Consider the following 11,757-nt stretch of genomic DNA (forward strand, 5'->3'; position numbering starts at 1 on the left):
AGAGGGAGGTCGCCTGCTCTTGGTGGGGTTAAAGGTAAAGGGACCCCTGACCATTAGGTCCAGTTGTGACCGACTCTGGAGATGCAGCGCTCATCTCGCTTTACTGGTTGAGGGAGCCATGTGGCCAGCATGACTAAGCCGCTTCTGGTGAACCAGAGCAGCACACGGAAATGCCGTTTACCTTCCCGCCAGAGCGGTACCTATTTATCTACTTGCACTGCTGTGCTTTCGAACTGCTAGGTGGGCAGGAGCAGGGACCGAGCAACGGGAGCCCTAGGCTTTGTGGTTTAACCCACAGCGCCACCCGTGTCCCTTCCCCTAAAGGAGCAGGTTCGTAGTTTAGGGGTACTCTTGGATCCTTTGCTGTCGCTCGAGGCTCAGGTGACCTCAGTGGCCCGGAGTGCCTTCTATCAGCTTGGGCTGGTGGCCCAGCTATGCCCCTATCTGGACAGGGATAGCCTAACTACTGTTGTCTATGCTCTGGAAACCTCAAGGTTAGATTACTGCAATGAGTTATATGTAGGGCTGCAGCTGGTGCAGAATTCAGCAGCCAGGTTGCTCACCGCTGCAAGACGGTTTGAGCATATTACACTGATCCTGGTCCGAGTGCACTGGCTGCCAATTAGTTTCCTGGCCCAATTCAAAGTGCTGGTTTTGACCTATAAAGCCTTAAACGGCTCAGGACCGCAACACCTCAAGGATCTTCTGAGGCCCTCCTTTGTGTGTCCCCTCCTCCACAGGTTCGGAGGGTGGCAACAGAAGAATGGGCCTTCTCTGCAGTGGCTCCCCGTCTGTGGAATGCTCTCCCCAGGGAAGTTCGCCTGGTGCCTTCATTGTACATCTTTAGGCGCCAGGCAAAAACGATCCTATTTAACCAGGTTGATCCAATTTACATCCTATGCCCTGTAAAAATGTGATGGGGGAGGGAGGCTATTGGCTTGTTTTTACAGAGGTACCTCAGGTTACATACGCTTCAGGTTACATATGCTTCAGGTTACAGACTCCGCTAACCAAGAAATATTACCTCGGGTTAAGAACTTTGCTTCAGGATGAGAACAGAAATCGCATGGCGGCAGCAGTAGGACCCATTAGCTAAAGTGGTGCTTCAGGTTAAGAACAGTTTCAGGTTAAGAACGGACCTCCAGAACTAATTAAGTACTTAACCCGAGGTACCACTGTATTTTTATTAGGTATTTTGTGGTTGTATACTGTATCTTGATTTTATTCTGTGAACCGCCCTGAGACCCCAGGGTATAGGGTGGTTTATTAAATAAAGAAATAAAAAAAATGAACAAGAAGAAGACGTAATGTAACGTGTTGCGAGATTGCATTCACATCGGGGCCAGAAATGAGTTTGAGGTGCCATTCCGACGTTCATTTATTTCGGAGCAACCCCAACTTGAATTCATCACACATGCACATTTGATTATTTTGACTGGCTAGGCTGGAACGCGGAAGCTGAGGAATTGAGCTTGCTCGCTGCTATCTTGGGGACTATTCAGACGTGAGCGCTGCCGAAGACCAGGAAGCTGGGCGCCGATGGCGTGCTAAAACTGTGCCCTGGCCGGTGGAACCCGGGACCCACAAGGGAAGCGGGCACTTGGCCGGGAGCCGTTTTTCTCTCGCAAGTAAGTGAATACGCCTCGGACACGAACAGCCCGGGGCGCTAGGACGCTTGCACGGGGAAGAGCAGCGCACAGCCGCCTCGAACTCGCAAGCGCTCGAGGCTGCTAGATCTCAAAGCTTTGCGCGCTGCCGCTGTGCTATCTTGGAAGTCACTCCACGCCCCCTTCAGGGGAGCGTAAGGAATGCGTTGTCCTTTCTCCGCCCGAATGGAGTGATGCTACACGTTCTCTGGCCGCGCGTCTGTCCATTGCGCTCGGTTGTCCGTTCCTGCTATGCCCGTGAGCGGGCCCAGGGACCCCTCTGCGTCACACCGCTGGGTTGGCTCTCAGGTAAGAGTGCTCAGGAATGCAAAGCCCTCCGCGCACTTGCCCCTGTGCATTAACTCGGTGGGCTTTACTTCCGAGTAGATATGCAGCCGCCCCTCTCCAAACTGCACGGTGGGACCCAGTGGGTCGGTGCATCTTCTCTTTAAAGTTGCTGCAGATAGAGGGAGGGGGTGAAAGCAGCATATTGTTTAATTTCTGCCAAACCAAAAGGAAGCACATCAGAAAAACATGTTGCTTAAGTCCAGGGAATTTAAGACAGAAACGAAACATGGTAATTTTTTAATGTTGTGAATCACCCCAAGATCTTTGGATGAAGGGTGCTATACAGATTTAATAAATAAAATAAAAACGTTGGCAAATTCTGAACCACCTTCTGTAATCTCTGCTTAGAGCTGTTTAATGAGAGGAAACCATATGCATATTGACAAAGTCTCACTGCACTCGATAATTACTTTCAAGCAAATTCAGCCATCACAGTGTAATCACTGAGTTCAATGGTGCTTCTTTCCCAGATAAGAGGTTAGAATGCAGTCTTCATCACATTTACATTGATGGGAAGTAGCACATGTGAGATGCTTCCAGCTCCTGCCAGCACTTCTGCCAATGCCAACAGCAGACAGAAACATTTCTATCAGCTGCATCATGTTGCCTCCAATATACAGAGGCTGGGTTCTATAATGCATTTCTGAAATGTTTCAGTGGTTGGAACCCTAGCAGCTGGTCAAAAAAGACAAATGGTATATTGATATGCTTAACTACTATTTTTCTCATTTTGGGCATTTGATTTCTTTCCTTTCTGAACTGCATATATATACACAGTGGTACCTCAGGTTACAGACGCTTCAGGTTACATATGCTTCAGGTTACAGACTCCGCTAACCCAGAAATAGTACCTCGGGTTAAGAACTTTGCTTCAGGATGAGAACAGAAATTGTGCTCCGGCGGCACGGCGGCAGCAGGAGGCCCCATTAACTAAAGTGGTGCTTCGGGTTAAGAACAGTTTCAGGTTAAGAACGGACCTCTGGAACGAATTAAGTACTTAACCCGAGGTACCGCTGTATATTGAAAGATGAGCATAATCATAATTTCATACAGTCTTGCTGTCAAGCTAAGAGTACTTTGAATTGCAAGCTTCAACCCTCAACCTTCCACATAGCTACAGGCCACTCCTAAATATACCTACTTGCACCTAGTGAACAAAGATTTACTCCCACATATGTATACATCAGCCTCAGATCTTTGACCAGATGTTCTTTGTCTTCATCACTCTGCTGCTTTGATGTCAGGTGCAGCCTGTGGGTGGAATTGGCGAGGGAAGGAAGCTTTTCTACAGTGGAAATGGGTTGTTCTGCTTGCTTCCCCCATCCAACTCATCCATCTTTGCTGGAGTCCTGGAAGGCCTGCTCTCTGCCTTGCAGACCATTTTCCACTGGCCTGAGAGGGCGAGGCCCTGGCTGACTCCAGCTACAAAAGCTGAGACTGAAAAGGCCAGAGACTAACTCAGGTGTCTCTTAGTGCAGACCCAGGTCATAGAGCCTGACCTTCCACAGCCACCGCCCACCATGAACCATCATCGGCAGGATTTGCAGCAATAACAGCAGATATGTCAGATATGTTCTATGCCATAGGTAGGCAAACTAAGGCCGGGGGGGGGGGGGCAGATCCAGCCCAATTGCCTTCTAAATCCGGCCTGCGGACAGTCCAGGAATCAGCATGTTTTTACATGAGTAGAATGTGTCCTTTTATTTAAAATGGATCTCTGGGTTATTTGCGGGGCATAGGAATTCATTCATTTCCCCCCCAAAATATAGTCCGGCCTCCCACAAAGTTTGAGGGACAGTGGACTGGCCCCCTGCTGAAGAAGTTTGCTGACTCCTGTTCTATGCTTATGATATTATTTTTTCTCTCTTGCTTATTATGCTGCTTTAAGATTCAGGTAGGTAGCCGTGTTGGTCCTACTGATTTATTTATTTATTTAGCTTGAAGTGTGCATTTTATATTTGACTTCCTTTAGTAGTTTTATTTTGAATTTCTTTTAAAAATGTTAGCTGTTTACTTTTCTGCATTAAGTGTGCATTCTGTAGCTGACCTGTTTTGTAATCATTAATTTTGAAATCTTTAAAATATTTTAGTTTGCTGTTAATTATGTTGCTTTGAATGTAAACTTGACTTTCTTTTGTAAGGTTTTGTTTGGGTTGCTTTATTTGATGTTATAATGTAGGTTTGTAAACCACTTTGAGATTATATAAATAATCAGTATAGAAATGAAATGAATAATTCACTGGGGCTGCACCTGCCATCAAAGCAGATTCTCTTCATCAAAGAGTATACACCATCAGAGCAAAAGATAGACAATATATGAGAGAAACCACCATTTCACATCCCCTCACTCTTTACTCTCAGTATACTTAGTGTTCAATCCTAGCACTGCTGTCATATGGCACATTCCTCTACATGTTTACTTGCAAGCAATGCCCAGTGGACTCAATGAGGCTTACACTCACATGTGTAGACAGGGTTGCAACACAACAGCCTATTCCTATATAGTGACGCTGACCTAAACTCATTGACCGCAGCAGGCTTAAAAGTGCCAAACTGAATCTGGCTGCTAAAGATACCTCCTTTAAAGGCAATTTACATTTGGCACAAGAGGCTGTGATGCAAACTGTGAGGTGAACAGGAGTCTGGCCATCTTGCACTGACCTAAACTGGGAGGACTACATAAATGGACTACATAAACCCAACCTAAGAAATAATGTCTGGCATTTACCGTATTTTTCACCCTATAGGACGCACTTTTTCCCCTCCAAAAATGAAGGGGAAATGTGTGTGCGTCCTATGGGGCGAATGCAGGCTTTCGCTGAAGCCTGGAGAGCGAGAGGGGTCGGTGCGCACCGACCCCTCTCGCTCTCCAGGCTTCAGGAAGCTCTGCGCAACTCTACAGAGCCCGGCGCGAAGTCGCGCCAGGCTCCCGAGGGCTGCGCAGAGCTGCCTGCAGTCCCGGGCTTCGCGCAGCTCTGCGCAACCCAAGGGAGCCTGGCGCGAAGTCGCGCCGGTCTCCTGAGGGCTGCGCAGAGCTGCCTGCATTCCGAAGCCTGGGGCGCACTGAAGAGCGTGCCCGGGCTTCGCGCAGCTCTCTGCAAGCCTCGGGAGACCGGCGCGACTTCCCACCAGTCTCCCTAGGCTTGCGGATAGCAGGCTGTTCTGGGGGCTGGGGTCGGGGGAAGCTCGGATTTCCCCCGCGCCAGCCCCGCGCGGGGGGGGGGGGGAATTTTTTTCTTTATTCCCCCCCAAAAAAAAAACCTAGGTGCGCCCTATGGGGCAAAAAATACGGTATTTCACATTCTTTTTCAATACTCCTTTTTTCAGTCGCTAGTATGAAACTGTTTGCTTCAAGAAAATAAGCAAATGCAAGTAGAATTGTAGAGTGCTCTAGCAGCCTCAAAATACTGTTATCAAGTCCTAAAACCCCAATATAGTTGTTGTATAAATACAAAGCAATGAAAAAGGCTAAAATTTATTTCATGATGTAACATAACTGAAGATATTTAAATACTCTTTGCAGTGCAGTGTTCTTTTATCCAACCATGGATCTCTTTCTTCCTCTGAGCCGCACTTCATCCAGTTTTTTAATCACTGGAGCCGATTTTTTAGATATAGCCGAGTACTTCTTCAAGAGTGCTTTGAACAGAGCTTCTGTGTTCGGGTGGGTGCTCAAAAAGGCTTTCTCCAAAACATACAAATCAACACCCTTGTCCTCAGGTAGAGCAGAAATAAAACTCAGTCCAAAATCTATTAATACCAGCTCCATCTTTTTTGCTGGTGGTGGTCGTAGCAGCATGTTAGAAGTTGTGAGATCCCCATGCACAAGATCTTCATCATGCATATGTGCCAGAATCTCACCAATCTTCTCTGCTAGCAGAATAAGGTTGCTTGAATCATTTCTAGTTTGCTGTTCAGACATAATATAGTCCCGGACTGTAGTTGAGCCCACAATATCTTCAAGATAAATACAATTGGAAACATAGTCCACAAAGTATACAACAGGTGCAGAGATCCCTAAAAAAGAAGAGTACAGCCATAAACAATTAGTCCTCAGCTTTGTACATCAACCAAAAATTATACATCATAATTAGATAGCCTCAAATACAGACAAGTCTTCAGAGCAAATAAAGCTTTTTTGCAGTGAATACACATGCAAATTCAAACATCTGTAATCAGTCATTCACCTTGTCAGGTAAAGCAACTAAAGGCTGCTTCCGGCCAACCAAACCAGTTCCTGTACGTAATCTACCTTAAATTATACTGGTTCTAACAAGTTAAGATGGAATTCCAGCCCGCGCGCCCTCCCTCCCTCCCCGCGCAGTCCGGTCTCGAGGCCCCCCTCCCCGCCCACCTGCCCGCCGGCAGCGAAGCAGCGAGCGGGCCTCCTGCGCCGTCCGCCTGCGGCTCAGGCGCTCCTCCAACAGCGGGTGCCGGTAACGCTTCGGGAAGCGGTGCTTCGCCACAGTTGGCCGGCCTAGGAAGAGGCCCCGGTAGACCCGGGCTTCGGCTCCCTGCTGGACCATCTCCAGCCCCGCCATGGGCGGAACAGCCGCTGCCTCGGGCTCGGCGCCGGCCGCGCTCCCCTCAGCCAGCGCAGCCGCCATCTTGGACGCCAACGGCCGCTCTCTCCAAGGTGGAATGCGCCTGCGCCAGTTGGGCCGGCGGAAACAGCCGAGTCCGGAATCCGAACTTGCCGGAAACAACCGAGACCGGAATCTGCACTTGCCGGAAACAGCCGAAACCCGAATCTGAACCTGGAAGACTTCGCAGCCCGTTTGCTTCCTAGTTGAGACCAGCGGTGCTTTCAAGTAAAAGTACTGGGCTGCAGCCTTGATCTCAGTCAGTGGGGCATAGCGGTTAGTGCACTTTGCTAGGATGCGACCGTCCTTTGCAAGGTTACTGGGGAGCACTCCGTGGGACTTCTGGGCAAGCATACTTTAGATCAGCTTGTGCATAGGAAGTTGCCTTATACCATGGGTAGGCAAACTAAGGCCCGGGGGCCGGATCTGGCTCAATTGCCTTCTAAATCCGGCCCGCGGACCGTCTGGGAACCATCGTGTTTTTACATGAGTGGAATCTGCCCTTTTATTTAAAATGCATCTCTAGGTTATTTGTGGGGTCTGCCTAGTGTTTTTACATGAGTAGAATGTGTGCTTTTATTTAAAACACATATCTGGGTTATTTGTGGGGCATAGGAATTCGTCCATTCCCCCGCATATAGTCCGGCCCCCCACAAGGTCTGAGGGACAGTGGACCGGCCCCCTGCCGAAAAAGTTTGCTGACCCCTGTCTTATACTATTGACCAGACCCCTATTTAGGGCCCGTTAACTCACCAAGAAACTTGCCTAACTCTTTCAACAATGGAATCTCCCAAACTCACAACAATACAATATATTTTTAAAAAACAAAAAACTTTGGCTGTAGATCAGGTAGACGGACAGACAACAAAGCAGGTCAAGTCAGGGTTGCAGGCACAAAAGAAATCCTAAACTGAGATCAGCAAGCGCTGGGAGCCAGAAAGGGGCTTCAGTTGCAGGAGACCTAGGATCCTCAAAGAAAAATGGTTTTTGTGGGGTATAGGAATTCGTTCATTCCCTCCCCCCAATATAGTCCGGCCCCCCAAAGGGTATGAGGGACAGTGGACCGGCCCCCTGCTGAAAAGGTTTGCTGACCCCTGCCTTACACCATTAGTCTTACCATCTATCTATAAAGGCATGCCATACTAAATAAAAATATGTCTCTCATTGATCTAATTAAGAAGAGGGGAATGAGAAGTAGTTGTCTTCCACTGAAATTAGCGGAGCTGGGGGAATATGTATTACCTGACCCGGTAGTTCCATCCAACATTTCCTCCAAGCAAAGTGGCTCATTACAATTCCTTAACCATGAATATAACGGCTTCAATATGCTGACGTGAGGGTATGGCACCCTCTGCTGACCAGTTTCTGAATTAAGGGTGCTTCCGAGGACAGGGGCGTGTAATTTGCAAACAGGTTGCTGAGATGTGGGAAATGGGTTGTTGTTGGTAACGGGGTTTTTGTTTGTTTTTACTTATCTGGAAAGGCTAAATCTGTACAGTATTAAATGGAGAAAAATCTGGGGTGAGATTTTGATGCCATCACATGGAGGATACATGGCTGAGAAATCTAGATCATGATGGAGGGATCGTGGAGGTAGCAGGGGTTAAATCATGGGTGCTCCGGAGCTTTCTAAAACAGTAGCTAAGGAAACATCACAAATTGAATTGGGACATTCTTATAAGAGTCTATATTATTCGCCTGATGACAGATTCTGCATGGAACTGTATCTGCGAAGAATTGTGGGAAATGAACAGATCCTTTGACAATTCTGACTTTGCACATGACGTGCTTACTGTTTCCTCTGGGGCACAATTTACATGATTTTTATAAATTTCAGACTGACGCTCCTGTGGTGGCTTTGTGCATTAATTAAGTCCTTTTATAACAATGATTTGAACCTGAATTTTATCACTGCAAGATACTACAATAACAACTCCTTAGTGGAAGAAAGCAGACCTGAAAATCAGTCCCATCTCTCTCTGTTTCTCTGCTGCCTCCATGGTAATCATTTATCAGTTTGTCAACCCAGCAACTCTAGGGAGGACACAATAGATTAAAACATTTATAATAAGTAGTTGAAAACAAGTAAGGTTATTAAAATCCAGTTGTGACAAATAAAGGAAACAGAGAGTTGGACGGGACCGTGAGGATCATCTAGTCCAACCCCCTGCAATGCAGGAATATTTTGCCCAGCGTGGGGCTCAAACTCACAACCCTGAGATTAAGAGTCTCATGATCTACCAACTGAGCCATCCCTCAATTTTATATTTGTTTAAAGAACTGTAAGTTGCCCAATGTTGTGACTTCTAGACCCTTTGTCCTTTTGTTCCCCCTACACATGTATTGAAATGATTTTCACCTGTTCTCTACCTTCCCTCGGAACTGAATCTGAGCTTTCCTTTCAAGAACCTCTGAGCATAGTGGCATTGGTTCATTTCCTAAATAAGATTCACAAATCAAGCAGGTGTGCTAGGTATAGGGCTGCCAAGCAACTCGTAACTACTAGGGTGATCAATTCGTCTTTATGCTTTTGTAGGGTTGCCAGCTGACCAACTCTTGTGCCTGTAAGAAGGACTGCACCTGCAAGAATAAGAAAATCCAGCTTTTTTTGCAGCATAAAGATAAACACAATAACTGGCTAATGCCTACTGTTAGAAGGAGAGCGAAAGAGGCTGACTGAAACCCTTATGATTTTGTTGATTTTGAAAGGTGGACTTTGATTATTTGAGGCCCATGGTTATGATGTACAAAGGAGAATAGGGCTCTAGTGCTTTTAAAAGCTGTGCAAAAGTAGGACTTGTGGGAGAGGGAGTCTGAAATACAGAGATGAAAAAGGCTGCATCACTCCAAAAATTCCCTGTTCTACACAATTGTTAAAGCTACAAGGATCCTGCCCCTTGCCTTTCCCCCATTTCACTCTAGGGCAGGCTTCACCAGCTTGGTGCCTTCTATAAGGTTACCAGATTTTTTCAATGAATCCGGGGACACTTTTCAACTTCCTACTAAATAGATGGATTTTGTCAGGGGACTGATTTGTAAATCCGGGGACTGTCCCCGGGAAACGGGGACATCTGGTGACCTTAACCTTCTAGCTGTTTTGGACTGATGTGCTGGCTGACACTGGCTGGAATTAAGAATCAAGCGGTCAAGTCAGAGTTGAGGCAAATGGAACATCATCCCCCCCAAAAAAAGTCTTATAATAATGAGAGGTTTTGAAGAGGGTCAAAAGGAGTGATGTGACACAAAATGACACAAGGATGTAAGTCATGAGCTCTTTCTGTTTCTGCAGGACCTCCTGTCATTCTGCTCTGAAAGCAAGAGTCCCTAGGCCAGCCTCTCCCAACCTGGTGCCCCCTAGATATATGTTCTTGGACTACATCATCCCTGATCATTGGCCATGACATCTGGAGCTGATAGTAGTTGTGGTTCAAAACATCCGGAAGGCACCAGGTTGAGGGATGCTGGTCTGCAAATACACCTAGAGTTATATCATTTAACCCAGATGTGAAGAAACTTTGACCCTTTGATATTGCTGAACTACAACTCCTAGCATCCCCGACCAAAGACCATGCATAATTTGCATTTCCTGATTTCTTTTGCGAATTCCTTCAAATTATTTTAAGATTCTTTGGTGTCATCTTCATAGAATCAAACTATCATTTTCTGCCCTTCAGCAATTAAAGCTACTGGAAAGTGCACAAAACCTACGGTCAAACCCCTAAGTGCCAATCACCATTAGCATAATGATTAACATCACTGAAGCAGTTGCTATGGTTACCAAACCCTTCCAGTCCCATTTCTGAATCCCTTTGAAAAACCACTCCCTTACTGGCCACCCTCAATGTATGAAGTCATTTTAGACCATTCAGAAGATGGCTGTCCCTCTCTAAATATACTCAGGATGCAAAAAACAATATTAAATGGTTCTTTTGAAATTGAAACTAGAGGAGTTGAATGGGAAGCTAATCTTCATTTTGCAAAACATCTGGATAGCTTCTAACACTTTCAAATATATTTTGGATAATATGATTTTGAGAGAGAACAAAAGGAGCCCGTGATGCCCACATTTCAGATCAAAAGAGAGAGATTTCAATCATATTTCCAAATATGCTCAATGAAAATATAATTATTTTTATCATCAATTTCAGGTGTTTAAAAACCATAAGCTAAAGCCCTCCCCCCGCCCCGGACTCTAAACATCAGAAAATGGGAAGAAATGTGCATTTGTTTGAACAAGGAAAACAACAGCAGCCAAACAAGCGTCAAGAGCCCCTTTCTTGGAGATAGGAGAGCTAATATTTCAAATACATAATTGGATGTTTGTACATCATTATCAGACTAATACTTTGATTCCAAACACACTTGAAAAACAGGCCTGGAAACTACAGAGGAGGTAGAATTATTTTGCCAATCTTCTGTGTATATGTATCTATATATATATCTATTTCATCTCCCATTTGTTTATTCACCTTTCCGTGGATTTGTGTGTGCTTCCTCAGTAATCACTATAGATAGCAAACAGCATACAAAAACTATTACAAGGGAAATCCAATTCTCTATCCCTTAAGATAGATAGTGTCCTATGGGGCAGGAGAAAAACAATTTGTTTTGAGACAAGCCGAAAGAAAGAGCCATAAGGATTTTTTCAGAACAGTTCATTGCACTGTGAAATATTATCAAAACATTACATCTGTGACAGGGTTGAGGAGTCTGTGGTATCCCACCCCAGATTTTTTGCTGGTTTCCGACATCCATCAGCCCCAGCCAACATGGCCACTGGTTGGGGGATGATGGGAGGTGGGAGTCTAGCAAAATTTGGAAAGCCGCAGGTCCCTGGCCCATTTTACAGTATACAATTTAGCAACGTCAGTTTAAAACAGTCGATACAGGATATATGTATATAGAAAGGTTGCACAATGTTGCAAAGGGAGTTCGAGCAAGGCCTAATACATAATTGCTCTTTATAAACAGCTACATATTTTCAGATTACAAATAATTTTTATTGTTATTGTAATAGTTACTGTTATTATAGATCATAAGTAACCACATAATCCCCCCATACAGTGGTACCTCGGGTTAAGAATTTAATTCGTTCCAGAGGTTCGTTCTTAATCTGAAACTGTTCTTAACCTGAGGTACCACTTTAGCTAATGGGGCCTCCCACTGCCACCACCGCACAA

General features: G+C 45.7%; 1 protein-coding gene across 1 annotated transcript; it reads right to left on the reverse strand.

Moving 5' to 3' along the window:
- Nucleotides 1–5,453: 5,453 nt before the first annotated feature.
- TP53RK (TP53 regulating kinase) lies at nucleotides 5,454–6,636 on the reverse strand. Its single transcript, XM_028735099.2, has 2 exons — nucleotides 6,349–6,636; nucleotides 5,454–6,011 (listed from the first exon to the last, which is right to left on the reverse strand). Exons 1-2 carry the CDS (start codon nucleotides 6,599–6,601, stop codon nucleotides 5,530–5,532), a joined length of 735 nt encoding a protein of 244 aa, XP_028590932.1. The 5' UTR covers nucleotides 6,602–6,636; the 3' UTR covers nucleotides 5,454–5,529.
- Between the last annotated feature and the right edge of the window lie 5,121 nt (nucleotides 6,637–11,757).

This window comes from Podarcis muralis, chromosome 5 (genome assembly GCF_964188315.1).
Source record: "Podarcis muralis chromosome 5, rPodMur119.hap1.1, whole genome shotgun sequence".
In the NCBI taxonomy this organism is placed as follows: domain Eukaryota; kingdom Metazoa; phylum Chordata; class Lepidosauria; order Squamata; family Lacertidae; genus Podarcis; species Podarcis muralis.

Coding starts and splice junctions, on each gene's coding strand:
- TP53RK (XM_028735099.2), bottom strand. CDS start 6,601: ATGGCGGCTGCGCTGGCTGAGGGGAGCGCGGCCGGCGCCGAGCCCGAG. Junction 6,012..6,348: donor GCTTCGCTGCCGGCGGGCAG/GTGGGCGGGGAG, acceptor CTTCTTTTTTAG/GGATCTCTGCACCTGTTGTA.